General features: G+C 34.2%; 2 protein-coding genes across 2 annotated transcripts in view; one reads left to right on the top strand and one right to left on the bottom strand.

Moving 5' to 3' along the window:
* Positions 1-19,847, bottom strand: part of ODF2L (outer dense fiber of sperm tails 2 like) — a 393,421-nt gene that overhangs the window by 272,975 nt on the left and 100,599 nt on the right. The window lies entirely within an intron of this gene.
* The window catches only part of LOC133244332 (calcium-activated chloride channel regulator 1-like), a 32,470-nt gene that overhangs the window by 1,703 nt on the left and 10,920 nt on the right, over positions 1-19,847 (top strand). Inside the window, 13 exon segments of the mRNA XM_061411362.1 lie at positions 610-750; positions 944-1,091; positions 1,858-1,966; positions 5,145-5,325; positions 7,337-7,456; positions 7,459-7,566; positions 8,369-8,593; positions 12,510-12,687; positions 14,328-14,428; positions 14,788-15,012; positions 15,145-15,415; positions 16,010-16,180; positions 16,700-16,939. Of these exon segments, the coding sequence (XP_061267346.1) occupies positions 610-750; positions 944-1,091; positions 1,858-1,966; positions 5,145-5,325; positions 7,337-7,456; positions 7,459-7,566; positions 8,369-8,593; positions 12,510-12,687; positions 14,328-14,428; positions 14,788-15,012; positions 15,145-15,415; positions 16,010-16,180; positions 16,700-16,939 (2,218 nt within the window).

Below are 19,847 nucleotides of genomic sequence, written 5' to 3'. Positions count from 1 at the left end.
TCAATTCTGAAAATTTTGAAATTCTTAGATTACTAGTTACCCTTGTATAAACTGAGAGAAGTTAAGTGATTTTTATAATCATATAATAAGTAGCAAAAACAGAATTTGAAGCCAATAACCTATATATTTTTAGAAAATTACTGCTTGATATAACTTTGCATTTTATGAGCACATTCCATATGAGAAGATAACTCAAAATGAATCTAGCAAAATAGTTTTTTCAATTAACAGCAATTTAAAATCTACCAAACTTCAAACTTCCAGCCCAATTTTAAGCATCTCTGTTCAGTTCAATAAGCAACTTGCTAACAGACTCTGAATCTTAATCACTTTTATATCTCACCTAACACCCTCACTCTCAATTCCAACCCATCATGCTGAATGCAGATATGGATAGATAAAAACTAAAGAATTAATTTCTAAGTATACAAAAATGAGAGTCTACAGACTAGAGAGATACAGTAAAGTATAATCTATTTTTCAGTTAGTCTTTGACAAAATATTTGGGGAAGGGTGCTTATTGTTTGTATGTATACTCTCAAGTTCATTGTGAAATTGTTACTACAAGGTAATTACAATTAAATTGTTACTACAATTTAATTTTGTCAGGAAATGGTAACTGAAGCTTCTACTTACCTGTTTCATGCCACCAAACGAAGAGTTTATTTCAGGAATGTGAGCATTTTAATTCCAATGACCTGGAAATCAAAATCTGAGTACTTCATACCAAAACAAGAATCATATGACCAGGTAGGGAATTTTATTTAGCTCCTAAACTATTTCTTTCTCCCTGTGATTTTTAAAAATTAATACTCATAATTTTTTAGTAATTACTAATGACTACTATTTAAATTAGCAATTTTGCTGGTCTTACTTTAGATGAAAAATTTCTTGTTTCTCTTGTTACTGGGGTCTGTTTTGGTTTGTTTGTTCTGCTTTTTAGGCAGATGTCATAGTTGCTAATCCTTATCTAAAATATGGAGATGATCCCTATACACTTCAATATGGAAGGTGTGGAGAAAAAGGAAAATATATACATTTTACTCCAAACTTCTTGTTGACTAATAATTTCCACATCTATGGGTCCCGAGGTAGGGTTGTCTATTTTATACTTCTATTTTTATTTCCACTGGAAACAAATGTAACATTGTGATTAATGTATTCTTAAATTTTTTAAAGGAAAAAATACCTTTGTTTGGAAATTTATTGGTTATGTTCAACTAATTATATTTCTTTTTCTATGTGTGTTTAATAATAAAATTAATTTTAAAAAGCCATTTATTGATACCAACCCAGTTTAACTTCTTTGGGCTAATGAAAGTTGTCAATTTCTAGATTTCCTTGACTGAATTAGATTGATTATGTGGGAAAGGGAGACTTAAAATATAAGGAGATTGGATTTAAATACAGGATTCCCTACTATCCCAAAGCAGTGTTCCTATGCAACCGTTCATAAGTCAAAATGGTATACAGCATGAAGCAATTACCTGAGGACACATCTTGCTAACAGATGCACAAAATATGTCGAGATATAGCACAGATGTTCACAGACAGAGTTCAGATCTATAGGGTTTGATACCAAGATGCTAAGCACAGAGAAGCTTGATGATGCTGCTCTTCCTGCTCTGTTTGTGTGCTGTTGTAAAACTGCTGGCTGCAAAACAAGTGCTGAATACTATTTTAGCTTTTGACCTTTTTTTCATAAAAGCAAAAATCTTCTTTGAATTTCTTTCCATTAGTGAAAACAGGTACTAAGATGGATTCTTCATAAAAGTGAAGTGGTTTAAATGAACTTTCAAAAAGCAGGGATATCTATAATGTAAATGCAAATTTATAAGTGGCAATATTCTCTCATAGGCAGAGTATTTGTCCATGAGTGGGCCCATCTCCGCTGGGGAATATTTGATGAGTATAATGTGGACCAGCCATTCTATATTTCCAGAAAGAACACTATTGAAGCAACAAGGTATCATCCTACTGAACAAATCTGTTTTCAAATTTTTTCATTTATGACTTTTAAATTTTCTATACTAGGCCAACAAAGGTTATCTCAGTGGCTGAGTGCTTGCCCAATTAATGGCAAAATCCAACCTGTTGCACTACAAATATGTTGAACAACTTCTGTGTATTACACTTTGGAATAAAGATCAACCAAAATTGGGGAATAATTTCATTATTCATGGGGTTGTATTAAATAGCTGAGGAAAGAATAGAAGTGAAAATCAAGGGAGAAAAGGAAAGATATACTAAACTGAATGCAGAGTTCCAGGAAATAGCAAGGAAAGCTAAGAAGGCCTTCTTCAATGAACAATGCAAAGAAGTAGAGGAAAACAATAGAGTGAGAAAGACTAGAGATCTCTGCAAGAAAACTGGAGATATCAAGGGAATATTTCATGCAAGGATGGGCATGATAAACAACAGAAATGGTAATTGACCTAACAGAGACAGATGAGATTAAGAAGTGGCAAGAATACAGAGAACAACTATACAAAAAAAAATCTTAATGATTGGAATAAAGACAATGGTGTGGCCATTCACCATGAAACAGACATTCTGGATTGTGAAGTCAAGTGGGCCTTAGAAAGTATCACTACAAACAAAGCCAGAGGAGGTGATGGAATTCCAACTGAGCTATTTCAAATCCTAAAGGATGATGCAGTCAAAGTGCTGCACTCAATATGCCAGCAAATTTGGAAAACTCAGCAGAGGCCACAGGACTGGGAAAGGTCAGTTTTCATTCCAATCCCAAAGAAAGCAGTGCCAAAGAATGTTCAAACTACTGTACAATTGCACTCATTTTGCATGCTAGTAAGGTTATGCTCAAAATCCTTCAAGCTAGGCTTCAGCAGGATGTGAACCAAGAACTTCCAGATGTATAAGCTGAATTTAGAAAAGGCAGAGGAAACAGAGATCAAATTGCCAACATTTGGTGGATCCTAGAAAAAGTAAGGGAATTCCAGAAAAACATCACCTTCTGTTTCATCAACTATGCTAAAGGCTTTGACTATGTGGATCACAACAAACTGTGGCATATTCTTAAAGAGATGAGAACACCAGAGCACCTTACCTGGCTCCTGAGCAACCTATATGTTGATTAAGAAGCAACAGTTAGAACCTGACATGGAACAACCGACTGGTTCAAAGGTGGGAAAGGAGTAAGTCAAGGTTGTATATTGTCACCCTGCTTATTTAACTTCTATGCAGAGTACATCATGCAAAATGTCAGGCTGAACATATCACAAGCTGAAATCAAGATTTTCAGAAGAAGTATCAGCAACCTCAGATACATAGATGATACAACTGTAATGGCAGAAAACAAAGAGGAACTAAAGAATCTCTTGATAAAAGAGAAAGAGGAAAGTGAAAAAGCTGGCTTAAAACTCAACATTCAAAAAAATAAGATCATGGTATCTGGTTTCATCACTTCATGGCAAAAAGGTGGGGAAAAAGTGAAAACAGTGGCAATTTTTACTTTCTTGGGCTCCAAAATCTTTGTGAACACTGACTGCAGCCATGAAATTAAAAGATGTTGGCTCCTTGAAGAAAAGCTACGACAAACCTAGGTAGAAGAGACATCACTTTGCCAACAAAGGTTTGTATAGTCTAAGCTATCATTTTTCCAATAGTCATGAATGGATGTGAAAGTTGGACCATAAAAACGACGCTGAAGAATTGATGCTTTCGAATTGTGGTGCTGGAGAAAACTTTTAAGAATCCCTTGGACAGCAAGAGGATCCAATCAGTCAATCCTAAAGGAAATTAGTCCTGAAGGACTAATGCTGAAGCTGAAGCTCCAATACTTTGGCCATCTAATGTGAAGAGCCAACTCACTGGAAAAGACCCAGATGCTGGGGAAGATTGAGGGCAGGAGGAGAAGGGGGCGACAGTGGATGAGATAGTTGGGTGGTATCACCAACTCAATGGACATGAATTTGAGCAATCTCTGGGATATGGGGAAGGACAGGTAAGTCTAGCGTGCTGCAGTCCATGAGGTCGCAAAGAGTTGAACCTGACTTAGCAACTGAACAACAACAAATTATCAGAAGAAAAAGAAAGAAAAAAGTTGTAACCTAAACCTTAAGATCTGAGAATTAGAGTTCAACTTCCTACACAATCTTTCATTCCATTTGATTCATAGCTTTTCAATGTGAATCTGTTTCATTGAAATTAACTAAACTGTTACAACCTCCTGTTAAATATATTTCATTTTCATTTAATCTTGAGCTTAAAGAAAAGGAGTACTTTTCATAAGTGAGAAAACTGATTTTATAAGGAAAAAACTGGACAGATTTAGATAGGTCCTATTTTTGAATAGATGAGATATTTAAATTAAAACTATCAGGCACATGGAGTAGTTAATGAGTACGAAAGAACAACTGAAATCAGTGTAATAGGAAATAAGTCTCTAGGATAAAAATTGGAAAAAAGAAGTGTGGTAGAAAAATGCTTTTGTGTTGTTTGCTTTATGTGTACTAAGCCACCTAGAATCTTTCACAGCCTAGGCTTTCAACCCAGGACACTAATTAATCTCACCTCTTCCCATGCAACTCCTCCCAGCACCACCACCCTTATTCAGACAACGCTTGCTCATCCTTTAAGGCTCAATTTAAATGCTTCTTCCATAAGTGTCTTTCCTTTCCATCCACTTGGGGTTATATATCCTTGAGACTGTTCCCAAAGCAATGTGCATGGGCTTCTCTCACATACAAATATACATAATACTTGTATTTATATATGTGTATATGTAAACACTTATATAGCAATATACATGTCTATCTATAAAAGTATATATGTAGCATACATAAGAAATTTAAGAGAGTGTTAAGAATAACGTTGAATCTTCCCTGCCTGTTAGGGAGCAACTCCTCTGTGTCTCTTAATTCAATTTCCATGTGCCTGTAAGGAATTATCATCTTTAGCTCAAGGTCACAAGCAACAACTATTGATAAATACAAACTAACATCATTGTTCTTGTTGAAACTGATAGTAAATGGGTAGGACGCTCTGCCTACTTTTGTTAAAATGGAATGATGCTACATGGTCTATAGCAAAATATCACTGAGGGAATGATTTTAGGATATTAATATTAATTCATAATTTATCTGGCCTTCATGGATAAATGTAATCTAATTCTTTCACCATAGATGTTCAACTCATATTACTGGTATTAATGTGGTTTTCAAGAAATGCCCTGGAGGCAGCTGTATAACAAGTCTATGCAGACGTGACTCACAGACAGGGCTGTATGAAGCAAAATGTACATTTCTTCCAAAAAAACCCCAGACTGCAAAGGAATCCATTATGTTTATGCCAAGTCTCCATTCTGTAAGTACCTTCTTTTTCTAGTCTCACAAAGGAAGCCTCTGGGGAAAATTAATTAGGGAAGCTGAATTTTCCATACCAATAGAAATAAGGAAAGTTACTAAGACAGTTAATTAACAGCTATTTTATTCAGTCCTGCCAGTGTGTATCTGGAAATTATTCCACCCTTTCTCACTATTCTGTTTTCTTTTGTTTTGTTTTTCCTTCAGAGGTAGAACTGTATCCTTCTTATTAGCATCACAGAATTTCTTATAACATTGCTTTCCTCAGTTGACTTCTGTGGATTTATGTCTAGAACTGCAACTTTACTTTTAATTTTTTCTTCTAAGTGTTATTCAATTCATACTACTTTTCCAAAGTAATTCATTCTGTAGCTTTGGAAAGTACTGACAGTCTCTGTTTTCCATTACCTCCACACTAAAGTACACTAAGTTTTGCAAAGTGATATTTTGAAAACATAAATGGCTCTGTCTCTACAGAACAACAAAAGCAGAATGGTTCACAATCACCAATCTGACCAATTAAAAAATAACAACACAATAATTCAAGTTCTAAAGCTAATGTTTGACTGGAAATATCTGGTTAAATGTATGAAGCTCAGAAGAGAAGAACAAGTGCCTTGGAGTTAGACAGAGCTGATATAAAACTCCAGTCTGTCATTTTAAAGCTGCATCGCTAAGAGCAAATTGCTAAATCTAAGATTTTAATTCTCTAGCTTTTTAAACGAAAATTATAATACTCACTTTACAGTGTTACTGTGGTTAGTTTTATAAGAATTAATATAAATAAAGTATGATCACAGTACTTAGCATAAGGTGAGTACAAAATAAACTTAAAATTTTTCATTTTTTAAATGTATAAAATATTTGGATAATAGGGAATTGTCTCTTTCTCTGGGTAAATTCAACTTAATTAATGTAAGCATATTATAGTTACCTAATGAAAGTTTCCAAACACATAAAAAAGACTTTTAAATACAAAACCTATGAAGTTATCAAAAACAACTAATCAAAATAAAGCATACTACCTCTAGGTTTAAAAGGCGCAAGTTTTCATAAATAAAATTACTAATAACATAGACTTCTAAGGGTAGAGGTTTGTAAAGGCCTATTATTTCCAATAAGATTTAAAATTGTGAAATCTAGGGCATTAATAAAGAAAGACTTGAGTAAAAATGTAGACTTTATATTTTCTTCTAAAACTCCTAAAGAAATCCAATGAGATATTTAAGTATAAATTGTTTTCCAGCCTAATAAAGTTCCCTTCTGGGAGTATTTGAAGTGTGATTCTAGATCTTTCATTATAATCTGTTGCATCTGGATCCACAAAGGTAGCCAAAGAATTGAGCATCCAATAGATATCAGATCACGTAACACAAGAGGATAATTGGAAAATGTACTGTCTGCACCAAACTATAAATTCCAAAGCATTTGCCTCTGAGGAGATAACTCATGCTGCCTACCTGGAAAATAAATAACAATGAAGAAAGAAAACCATGTAATTGAAATATGTAGCACGACTAGCTATATAAGATACGGCTCAGAGATAAGTACTGTACCTTAACTATATATCTTGTATGTAATAATATTCCCTTCTAATTATTGTAACATAAACTAACTACACTGCGTAGCATCTATACCCAGGGCATAAGCTCAGACCCAGGAGAAATATGCTCTGAAATAATAAATATTCAAGTCCATTATGTTCTTCCTTGAAATTTCATTACTCCCACAACTTCGGCAGTTGTCTCAGCCATCATCGTCCCCCAGTGTTATGATCAACCTATACCTAAAAGAATCACCAAATGACTTTCCAGTGCATACTGACAGTTTCACTTTGCTTTCTCTCCACTCAATATACAAAATGGATGTGAGAATGTTAGATTATGAAATAATTTTTACTTGTCAAGAGATAAAATCTGTGGAGGACGTATAAGACAGCCAAGTATATGTTTGGAAAGGAAGATAATGGTTCATCAGTTACCTATTATTGTCTTTCAATTGATTTTTTCCAGGTGACCGAATTTTGTACAGAAAAAACACACAATACAGAAGCTCCAAACCTACAAAACAAAATGTGCAATGGCAAAAGCACATGGGATGTAATCATGAACTCTGTTGACTTTCAGAATACATCTCTCCCATGACAGAAATGAATCCACCGACTCATCCTACATTTTCATTGCTCAAGTCCAAACAGCGGGTAGTCTGTTTGGTACTTGATAAATCTGGAAGCATGTCTGCAGTAAGACATTTATTTGTTAGCTCTCCTAATTAAGATATTTAAGCTAATAGAAATACAATTTAATCTTAGGTTCAGCTCTACTAAGCTAAGTAAAAAATATTTTTATTATTCTAACAAATTTTAGTACGACGATTTTATGTGGACAAGCACTAGAGGATAATATACTAAAATAAAATAAATGTTAAAGTTATTGTATCATGGATGATGTCTATTCTTTAACTTTTAGTTCTAACAAACAGGAAGTAACACAACTGAACAAAGAAAAAAGACAAAAATCACCCATAATTCCACCACTGAGCATGTCATTCCTATTTTTTTCTGCTCATGTATTTGTCTTTCCTCCTCAAAAATGTGATATCTTACATAATTTTTATAATATGATTTTTTTACTTACTATACCTTAAATACTCCCCAAGGGAAAAAATGATTACATGACACAATTTTTAATGACTGTATCATATGCACATAATATAATTTAGTCAACTTCCCATTACTGGATATTTTTGTATCCAGTACAAAAATTTTCTTATCAAAAATTATATTGCAAAAAACATTTTTGTGTGCATCTTAAAATGATTTCCTTATTGTTAAAAAAGAAGGTATAAATTTTTAAAGACTTTTCCAAGTAAGGCATGACTAATTTTTAATTTTTCATTAATATTCTTTTTAATATAATGAAGCTAAACTCTAAAATAGAGTAATCAATTATTATCATGATCTCTGACCCATAAACTTTGTCTTTCACCAATCTGTTAGGATTGGAGGAAACTCAGGAATTGTTCAGACATCTTTTTTCTTACAGGAAGACCGTCTCTTTCAAATGAATCAAGCAGCAGAACTATACTTGATTCAAGTTATTGAAAAGGGATCTTTAGTTGGGATGGTTACATTTGACAGTGTTGCTGAAATCCAAAATCATCTAACAAGAATAACTGATGATAATGTTTACCAAAAGATCACCGCAAAACTGCCTCAAGTAGCTAATGGTGGAACTTCAATTTGTAGAGGGCTCAAAGCAGGATTCCAGGTAAAATAAAAATGCTTTTCTAAATATCATTCACATTTATTGTTCCTTTTAATTTTCTCCAGCTCTCTTAGAACAAGTGTCATGAGCTTAGAGGTCTCTCATTTAAATAATTTTAGAAGAATTTCTATTGTCCATACTCCTGAAAAACGGAGTTCCACTGAGAAGTGATTAAAGGGAAGAAAAATTCTGTGAGCACATAATCATCATGATTTTACTGAGAAACTCCTCTTTTCTTTAGCATTACATAGCCTGAATCACTATGAGGAAAAAAATAATGCTGTTAAGGAGATTGTAGAAGAGGGAGATTAGTAATATTTTTATATTATGGATAAAGAAAATCTCAGTTCATCAAATTAAATTGACATTTAAAAATCACAGAAATAGAGGTAGTTCCTCAAGCATAGTACCAAATTCAAGATATGTGGGTAGAAGTTTATTGAAATAAAAATTGTGAAATCAAAAGTTGCAAGCAACTTTTGAGCACTATATTCAACTGCATCCAGTACTCATCTGAATTTCTTCCAACATAAGACAGCCCTGTTTTAGCTTATTTATATTCTTTCAGTCACAAAAACAGAAAAGTATTTCCTTCCCTTCATTGATTCTCTCATTGCCTCAGCTAAAAAGTGGAGATTATTACTTGTATCTGGGCCACTAGTTAATGTCATCTCTTGGCTTTCCTCGTGATGTATATTTGCTGTAAAGCATATTGGTTTAAGAAAACACATAACTTCCAGACCCAGACAAACCTGAGATTGTGGTTCTATTATTCACTAGTAAAAGGACCTTGGATGAGTTATTCAACTCAGAAAATCTGTTTCTTCAATTAATGAAATATGGAAAGTAATAGTTGTTGTTGTTCAGTTGCTAAGTCGTGTCTAGCTCTTTGCAATCCCATGGACTACAGAACGCCAGGCCCCTCTGTCCTCACTATCTCCCGGAGTTTGCTCAAACTCATATCCATTGAGTCAGTGATGTTATCTAACCATTTCATCCTCTACCATCCTTTTCTCCTCCTGCCCTCAATTTTCCCTAGCATCAGGGTCTTTTCCAATGAATCAGCTCTTGGCATCAGGTGGCTAAGGTACTGGAGTTTCAGCTTCTGCATCAGTCCTTCCAAAGAATATCCAGGGTTGATTTCCTTTAGGATTGACTGGTTTGATCTCCTTGCTGTGCAAGAGACTCTCAAGAGTCTTCTCCTGCACCACTCGAAAGCATCAATTCTTTGGCATTCAACCTTCTTTATTCGTACATTCGTACATGACTACTGGAAAAACCATAGCTTTGTCAGCAAAGTGATGTTTCTGCTTTTCAATACATTGTCTAGGCTTGTCATAGCTTTCCTTCCAAGGAGCAACCATCTTTTAATTTCATGACTACAGTCAATGTCTGCAGTGATTTTGGAGCCCAAGAAAGAAAATCTGTCACTGTTTGCACTTTTCCCCCTTCTATTTTTCATGAAGTGATGACACCTGAGGTCATGATCCTCAGACAACCACTCTGCCTTCTTGCATTTCTTTTTCTTTGGGGGAAAAAGAAATAATAGTACTTATTTCATTTAATTATGAGAACTATGTCAGACTAATAATTGCTCCCCTAATGTTCATAGCAGCATCATTTAAAACAGCCAAGATATGGAAGCAAATCAAGGGTTCATCAAGAGATGAATGAATAAAGAAGATGTAGTGCACGTAGGGCTTCCCTGGTGGCTCAGACAGCAATGCAGGAGACCTGGGTTCAGTCCTTGGGTTGGGAAGATCCCCTGGAGAAGGGCATTGCAACCCACTCCAGTATTCTTGCCTGGAGAATCCCCATGGACAGATGAGCCTGGCGGGCTACATCCATGGGGTTGCAAAGAGTTGGACACGACTGCATGACTAACCACAGGACAGCACAGTGTGTAGGTATGTATATATACATATATACAATGGAATATCACTCAGCAAAAAAAGGGAGATTCTGTCATTTTCAACAATGTGGATGGACCTACAGGGTATTACGCTTAGTAAATAAGTCAGACAGAAAAAGACAAAAACTGTGTTATAAATTATATGCTGAATCTAAAAAATTACACAAACAACTGTATATAACAAAACAGACTCACAGATATAGAGAAGAATCTAGTGGTAATCAGTGGGGAGAAGAGAGAGGAGGCTGCAATATAAGGATATTGTATTAAGAAATATAAACTACTACGTATAAAATAAATAAGCAACAAGGATACATTGTACAGCACAGGGAAACATAGTCATTATTTTGTAATGACTTTAGAATATAATTCACAAAATATAAAATTTGTATGTTGTACACCTGAAACTAACATAACATTGTAAATCAACTATAATTCAATAAAAATATTAAACAAGTACCCAAGAAAGGATTGCTATTAAAAATCATAATTCTTATGTATGTTTATTCAATTCTAAAATATGAGAGTGCTATATTTTGGGAATGTGTTACCCTGTTTGCACACATTGATTCATATATGTTTTTATTAATATGCTTTGATATATTTCTTACAACATTTTGACCAGACTCTATAGCTGAAGAGATTATATCATATCATCAATACATTCAAACAAGTAAAAACCTCTTAATTACTTATATAATGAAATCATGTTTTTACTTACAGAATCATAATAAAATGTCTGAAATTTATTAAGCACATATTACATTAGTGCCTATGTTAAATGCTTTACATTCATAATTTTACTTTATTGTTATCATTACTATTTAGTCAGGCACTATTACCATGCCCATTTTGCACACAAAAACTGATTTTCAGAGTAATTAAATATCTTTCTCAAGATCATATAGTCAGTAATTGGCAAATCCATGGTTCAAAACCTGATCTTTCTTACTTTGAAGTTCAAAAAAGTAATCATTACACTGAGCTATTTATTGGGCTTCCCTGATAGTTCAGTTGGTAAAGAATCCGAGCTATTTATAGAACCCTACTATAAATATAAATTATATTTATATACATAAATGAAAGACTGCTGCTGCTGCTAAGTCGCTTCAGTCGTGTCCGACTCTGTGAGACCCCATAGACAGCAGCCCACCAGGCTCTGCCGTCCCTGGGATTCTCCAGGCAAGAACACTGGAGTGGGCTGCCATTTCCTTCTCCAATGCATGAAAGTGAAAAGTGAAAGTGAAGTCACTCAGTCGTGTCCGACTCCTAGCGACCCCCTGGACTGCAGCCCACCGGGCTCCTCCGTCCATGGGATTTTCCAGGCAAGAGTACTGGAGTGGGGTGCCATCGCCTTCTCCAAAAGACTAAACACTAGCTATTCTACTTGGCAAATGGCAGAGCTAGAATTTATTCTCAATTGTCTGAGTAAATTGTCTTAGTCACTACTCTTAGTAAAAAAAAATCGGGAAAATACTCCTCCAAATTATAATACTTGATAAATTCATGAACTCTTCATGACACATCAATTTTTTTTCCAGGAAACCCTGAGATTCTTCAATTATCAACTAGCTTTTATGCACTAAAAAGCACAAGTCACATCATTTAACTTTGCACACTGGCCTTCACTCACAGCTTTACAAATGTCTAGTCTGCAAACTTTCAAAACTGTCTGGGTCATCCGCCTCTGTCCCAAGTACCTCCTGAGATAATAATAACAGCTAACATTCACTGAGTAGTTACTGTGAGTTAGATAGTGTTCTAAGTGTTTTATTCTTTCTTTCTTGGGTAGTTTGCGTATATGTGATTAACATCCTGCCTTTGGAAACCTACATGACCATTGTACATTATACTCATTTTCAAACCAACTCAACCTGGAATGACAATACAAACAAAGTTTCCATTTGCCTACTCTGATGCATAATGACTTCTCCAAGACCAAAGAACAAGTTTATTCTTAGTTTATTTAGATATAATCTAATTAATAATCTGGGTTTTCACTATCAGGCAATTATCCACAGTGACCAGAGTACTTTTGGTTCTGAAATCATACTATTAACTGATGGGGAAGATAATGAAATAAATTTATGCTTTGAGGATGTAAAACGAAGTGGTGCAATCATCCACACCATTGCTCTGGGACCCTCTGCTGCCAAAGAACTGGAGACATTGTCAAATATGACAGGTAAACCTTTGAAATAGAATTTGAATACATACATTTTCAGTTTCTCTCATTCCAGGAGCTCTTTCCCCTTAAACTACAAACTGCTCAAAAATTTCCTGTCCTAAAAAATTAATCTTTGTCCTTTCCTTGTCCTCATCCTTCAAATTAATGTCTTTCTTCTCCCCACTCCCATTTTCTATTTCTACCTATAACTAGCTTCTTTTAACATTAGTCAACATTTTCTGTCTTCATTCATTTCTCATCACTTTTACCAGTACCATCAAGATGAACCTTCTTTCTCCATGGTCACTATGGACTTACTCAAGTGCAGTTCCAAAATTCTTGGAATATTCAGTATCTTACCTGCTTAATCTTATAGTAGGGATTCAGATAGCACTATTTCATTGAGGAATAAATGTAAGACCTAGAGAACACAAATTATTTGCCCAAGGCTATAGTCAGAGACCTGAATACCAGATCTTGCTCTCTGTAATCCATTCTTTTCCAGCTTCTGACACCTAAATTATCTCCCTCTTCATTAACTCCTGTATCATTTATTATCTGCATTTAATCAATTTTACTTTATTCTAAACTGTCATTCTCTAATTGTTTTGGTGTATCTTAGATATAACCAGAGAATAAGCAGCTAGTTTAAAAAAAATATCTTTAATTTTCATAACATTATTTAGAGATTACATCAGCTTTACTAATGTGGCAAGCACTTAAATCTAATGATTAAAAACTTTTTTTGGCCAGTTTTTCCTTTTTTCTAATATATTTTGAGCAAGGTTTACTTATTGTAGCACTACCTCTAGGATACTGATATAATAAAAGTTCCTAAGGTCTGGGAAATTCATCTTTTGTAAGTTTAGAAAGAAATTTTAAAATGTATTTTAGAGTATATTGATAAGAGCATAATAGCAAATGATTTTCCCACTTAAAATTAGTATCATTGGAATATTCAGTCAGTTCAGTCACTCAGTCATGTCTGACTCTTTGTGACCCCATGGACTGCAGCACACCAGGCTTCTCTGTCCATCACCAACTCCCAGAGCTTACTCAAACTCATGTCAATTGAGTTAGTGATGCCATCCAACCATCTCATCTTCTGTTGTCCCCTTCTCCTCCTGCCTTCAATATGGAATATTATGCAGTCATACAAAAGAACAACATATTGTCATTTGCAGCAACATGGATGGACCCAGAGATTGTCAAACTGAGTGAAGTAAATTAGAGAAAGACAAATATCATATGATATCACTTATATGTGGAATCTAAAAAACTAGTACAAATGAACTTATTCACAAAATGAAAACAGAGTACCATATGTGGAAAACAAACATGGTTATGGTTACCAGGGGCAAAAGGAGTAGAGGAGGGATAAACTGGGAGATGGGGATTGATATATGAACACTACTATGTGTGTGTGTGTGTGTGTGTGTGTGTGTGTGTGTGTACCTGCTATATAGCACAGGGAACTCTCTACTCAATATTCTGTAATGATCTATATGGAAAAAGAATCTAAAAAAGAATAGATAAATGCATTTGTATAACTGATTTATTTTGCTGTATACCTGAACTAACACATTGTGAATTAACTATACTCCAATAAATTTTTTAAATAAAATAAAATTATAAAAGTAAACAAAATTCCATTTTAGGAGGATATCGTTTTTTTGCCAATAAAGACATAACTGGCCTTACTAATGCTTTCAGTAGAATTTCATCTAGAAGTGGAAGCATCACTCAGCAGGCTATTCAGGTTGGTATCTTTAAAAAATTCTTTGCCTTTTCACACTTGTAGTAACACATTTTTATTATCCTAAATAGTAGTTTCTTTCTCTAATAAATAACTTATCTGCCTGAAAACATTTTGGGTGTCCAGAAAACATCCTTATTGAATTTGCTTTATGTAATATTTACAGACACTTTTTCTTTGATCCTTCTATTTTTATCAATATAAATGCATTTTATTTGCAAAATTCTTCAAAATAATTCTTAGTTATTTTAATTAAAATCTTAAAAGTATATTTAGAATTACTCTGAACTGACTAAACTTTGAAATGTTGTAACTGGAATAACAAATCAGTTTCATGTGATTTGTTTATATTTATGTAACAGTTGGAAAGCAAAGCCTTGAAAATTACAGGAAGGAAAAGAGTAAACGGCACAGTGCCTGTAGACAGTACAGTTGGAAATGACACTTTCTTTGTTGTCACATGGACAATACAAAAACCAGAAATTGTTCTCCAAGATCCAAAAGGAAAGAAATATAAAACCTCGGATTTCAAAGAAGATAAGTTAAATATTCGATCTGCTCGTCTGCGAATACCTGGTATTGCAGAGGTAAGAATATTTTTTATTTTCTCCATGCTTTATCCACCAATTTTAAGGAAAAAAATGAAAATAACATCTCACATGGGAGTAGGAAAATATTACAAAAGCTCTCAAATAGTTTGTTTTTTTTTTAATTTTTAGACAGGTACTTGGACTTACAGCCTTCTAAATAATCATGCCAGCTCTCAAATGCTAACAGTGACAGTGACCACTCGAGCAAGAAGTCCTACTACACCCCCAGTAATTGCAACAGCTCACATGAGTCAACATACAGCACATTATCCTAGCCCAATGATTGTTTATGCACAGGTCAGTCAAGGGTTTTTGCCTGTACTGGGAATCAGTGTAATAGCCATTATAGAAACCGAAGATGGACGTCAAGTAACATTGGAGCTCTGGGACAATGGTGCAGGTAATAACAATCTGCATCTACTTCCACTGAACTTAAAATCCTACTATAGTCACATGCCTCAGAAGTCATTATTTCCTATATATGCTAATGAAACATATTTTAGGTGAATTAAATTTAATTTTAATGTTTTTAAAGCTTTTTAACTTTTTACTTAGTTATCTTGTCTAGGTATAGACATGAGTACATTTATCTTCTTTGAATTTTATAAGTAATTTTATTTTTTCCATGTAAAATAAAAAAAAATTTTTTATTTTTTCCAAGAGCACAATAATTTTTTATTTTCGTTAGTGTCAGTGTTTTGCATATCTTTTTCCAGTTTAGTTATATTTTTCTTTTTTGTTAGGATTATCTTATGAAATAATAATAGCTAATATTAACTGAATGCTTACTATGAATTAGACCTTTTCAAAGTCAAGATTTGGCAAGTTGTCAACCCAAGCTTCGAATTCAAGTAGTCTGATTCTAGGGTTCATATATTTTAGAAAATTGTGCTATGCTCTCTCACAAAAGAGCTTCCATCACTAGTGCTCATACACAGCTGATATTGTCATATTTTACTTTGTTGTATGTCTAATATAACATTTCAATATCAAGGTGCTGATACTGTCAAGAATGATGGCATCTACTCAAGATACTTTACAGATTACTATGGAAATGGTAGATACAGTTTAAAAGTACACGCACAGGCAAGAAACAACACGGCTAGGCTAAATTTAAGACAACCACAGAACAAAGTTCTATATGTTCCAGGCTACGTTGAAAACGGTAAGTAGCATTAAAATAGAAATGTGTCATTTATTTAGGTAAATTAATGTGGCAAGCATTCAAAATAAAAGGTACTGTGGAAAACCTAACTATATAGTTATATAATCACCTCTTTGTTTCAAAACCATATTTATGATAAGGGAACTAGCATAGGACTACACTTACAATATGCTTTCTTTACGTCTCCCAAGTTCACTTCATTTATATTGAAAAAAATTTACTGTGGCAAGCACTTTGCTAGATGTTGGAGCTACAAAAATTAGTAAGGCACCATCTTTGTCATTGGAGAATTTAGAATCAAGAAGTAAGACAGATAAGTTAAATGATAGGACTAACACTTCATAATGTCTCCTCATCAATTTTAAAATGACACCAATAGAACAAGCTTTTTTTTTTCACTAAAAGCTGTTACTTTTTCAATGGCTGCTATCAATCAACATTAACTATCTACAGCTGCAAATGAGATTATATGAAAAGACATCACAATATGAAAAGTTACAAAATTTCTTTTTTTGGTAGGTAAAATTATACTGAACCCACCCAGACCTGAAGTCAAAGATGACCTGGCAAAAGCTAAAATAGAAGACTTTAGCAGACTAACCTCTGGAGGGTCATTTACTGTATCAGGAGCTCCTCCTCCTGGTAATCACCCTTCTGTGTTCCCACCCAGTAAAATTACAGATCTTGAGGCTAAGTTCAAAGAAGATTATATTCAACTTTCATGGACAGCCCCTGGCAATGTCCTAGACAAAGGAAAAGGTAAGTTTGATATTACATTTTAAAATATTACATACATTGGCTTTCATTTGCTAAATATTTTCTAATGTCCTATTATAAATAACATGCATAGATGGTCTACTATGGGTCACCCATTTATGTATGTGAAAACATAAGCCTGAAGAGATAATGAACTGCCCCAAATTACTTCTATATTTAATAAATTAGTAGTTAAACTCACTCTCATCAGATCGTGTTGTGCCAAACTGCCTCTCAAAATATGAACCATCTTAGAAGACTGACTTAACAGCTTTCTTTTGCATTCCTTTCTCCCTAACAGGGAAAATTTTTTCTAAGTATATCTGTACTTGAACAATTTCATTCATTCATTGATCTTTTTTTAAATTTTCAAATGTTGTTAGGTTCATAAGAAATAATCCCTATTGTCAACAGTTAGGTGGAAAAGACACTTTCTGCAAATAAACAAATAATTTTACAGAATATGATGAGATACGCCATTGGATAGCCAGTTCTAGTTGAGAGTTAAGATCACAAGGTATATCTTAAAGGGCTTTTCAGGGAAGACTATTACTGACCTAAGTCTTAAAGAATGAGAGATGTTAGGAAAGTTAAGTGAAGATGTCCCAGAGAGAGAGAGAGGATAATATGCAGAGATTTAGCTATGAAGTTTGAATTAAACTTCAATGCCAAATTATCTTATTCATTCAAGTTCAGTTCAATCATTCACTCATGTCTGACTCTTTGTGACCCCCATGGACTGCAGCACACCAGGCCTCCCTGTCCATCACCAACTCCCGGAGTTTATTCAAAGCGTATTCATGTCCATCGAGTGGGTGATGCCATCCAGCCATCTCATCCTCTGTTGTCCCCTTCTCCTCCCACCTTCAATCTTTCCCAGCATCAGGATCTTTTCCAATGAGTCAGTTCTTCACATAAGGTGGCCAAAGTATTGGAGTTTCAGCTTCAGCATCAGTCCTTCCAATGAATATTCAGGACTGATTTCCTTTAGGGTTGACTGGTTTGATCTCCTTACAGTCCAAGGGACTCTCAAGAGTCTTCTCCAACACCACAGTTCAAAAGCATCAATTTTTCGGTGCTCAGCTTTCTTTATAGTCCAGCTCTCATATCCACACATAACTACTGTAACTTCCTCATAATAAATTGCCCACATTCTTAAAAGTTTAAATCACTTTTAGCTTTGCTTTAAATTTAACTGAATTAAATTAGTGTTTATTGAATGTCTACCATATTCCAGTGTTGTGCTAGACTAGCAGATTCTCATAGGATAAAGCCAATCTTGTTATTTTCCCTTTAAGGTGGTAAAATGAAAGCAATATGCATATCAACAGACAATATCTCAGAGGTTGTTAGTGCTGAAAACTCACTTTTAATGCTCTTTCCCTTGTGTTATAATACATCCCTTACTATAGGCTCTCTCAAAAGAAATAATGCTTCTTAATCTTTCACTTCTTATGTAGCTATATTTCTCTTTGTCATTATTATACAATGAAAAAAATCATTCTGAAGTCAAAGGAAACATAAAATACCTATGAAGAGCTCTTTGTACTTCAATACTGAGACTCTTATCATGACAGCTTCTGAAATACACTTGACCATTAAAAATATGGTGAAAAGAAAAAATACTGCCACTTAGAAATCCATAAATGAAACTATCTGACTAAATGTTTAATTCTAAAATTGAATTCAGTTAAGACCAAGTCTTTAGATCAAGACTGGATTCACAATAAATGTTCCTTATACTGATTATAGAAACTAAAAGATGGAAGAAAATATTTCATACATACATTGGGAAAGAAAGAACTTCACTGTGTTTAACCTCAAATACCTAAAACAGGTGGGATCTGATCTCCCTCTCTCCTGGTAACAAATAGGAAGATGTAGTTCTACCAGATTTTACCCCTACTCATTACAAAAGGAAGTATTAGCAATATCAAAAAATAAATAATTATCTATATAATTTTAAAAGAAAAACTTAAGCTTGAAAGTGAAAGTGGAGTCGCTCAGTTATGTCCGACTCTTTGTGACCCCATGGACTATAGCCTACCAGGCTCCTCCATCCATGGGATTTTCCAGGCAAGAGTATTGGAGTGGGTTTCCACTTCCTTCTCCAGAGGATCTTCCTGACCAGGGATCAAACCTGGGTCTCCCACACTGTAGGTAGATGCTTTACCATCTGAGCCACCAGGGATCTGTGATAAACTTAAGTTTACTGGGACCCAATTTCCATACCAGTCATATATGCAAATCAGACTAGATGACTTAGAAATACTAAAACATGTAGATATAATTTTAATATTTTATGATCCACTAATTTTGTCATTTTGGGCATCAACTGAATAACTGTTTTTGGCCAAAAAGTAGTATTTTTATTAAAGTATAATTGACCTACAACACTAAGTTAGTTCCTGGTATATAATATAGTGATTTGATATATCTATACAATACAAAATGATCACCACTTTAAGTCTAGTTACCATCTGTTACCAAAGTTACTATAGTATTATTGACTATACTCTCCATTCCATACATTTCATCCTCATGATTCATTTATTTTGTAACTGGAAGTTTGTACCTTTTAATCTCCCTCACCTATTTCACTCATTCCCCCTACTCACCTCCCATTTAGTCAATGCTTGTTTGTTCTCTGTATCTATGAGTCTATTTCTAGTTTGTTATATTTGTTCATTTGTTTTGTTTTTTAGATGCCACGTATAAGTGAAATCATATGGTATTCATCTTATGAATGGATGGATGGATAGTTAGATCCACAGAAATTAAATGCAGAGAGGATATGAAGAGTAGTGGACTAGATCAGATTGATAGGACCTATTTATTAGAAGACCCAAATGTGAGGCATAGGGCCTGAATTTAAAAGAAAACAATAAATTTAAGCTATTCACCACATACT

The sequence above is a fragment of the Bos javanicus genome, chromosome 3 (assembly GCF_032452875.1).
Source record: "Bos javanicus breed banteng chromosome 3, ARS-OSU_banteng_1.0, whole genome shotgun sequence".
Lineage (NCBI taxonomy): Eukaryota > Metazoa > Chordata > Mammalia > Artiodactyla > Bovidae > Bos > Bos javanicus.
The sequence above is the reverse complement of the archived record's forward strand: the minus strand, read 5'-3'. Positions and strand labels throughout refer to the sequence as shown.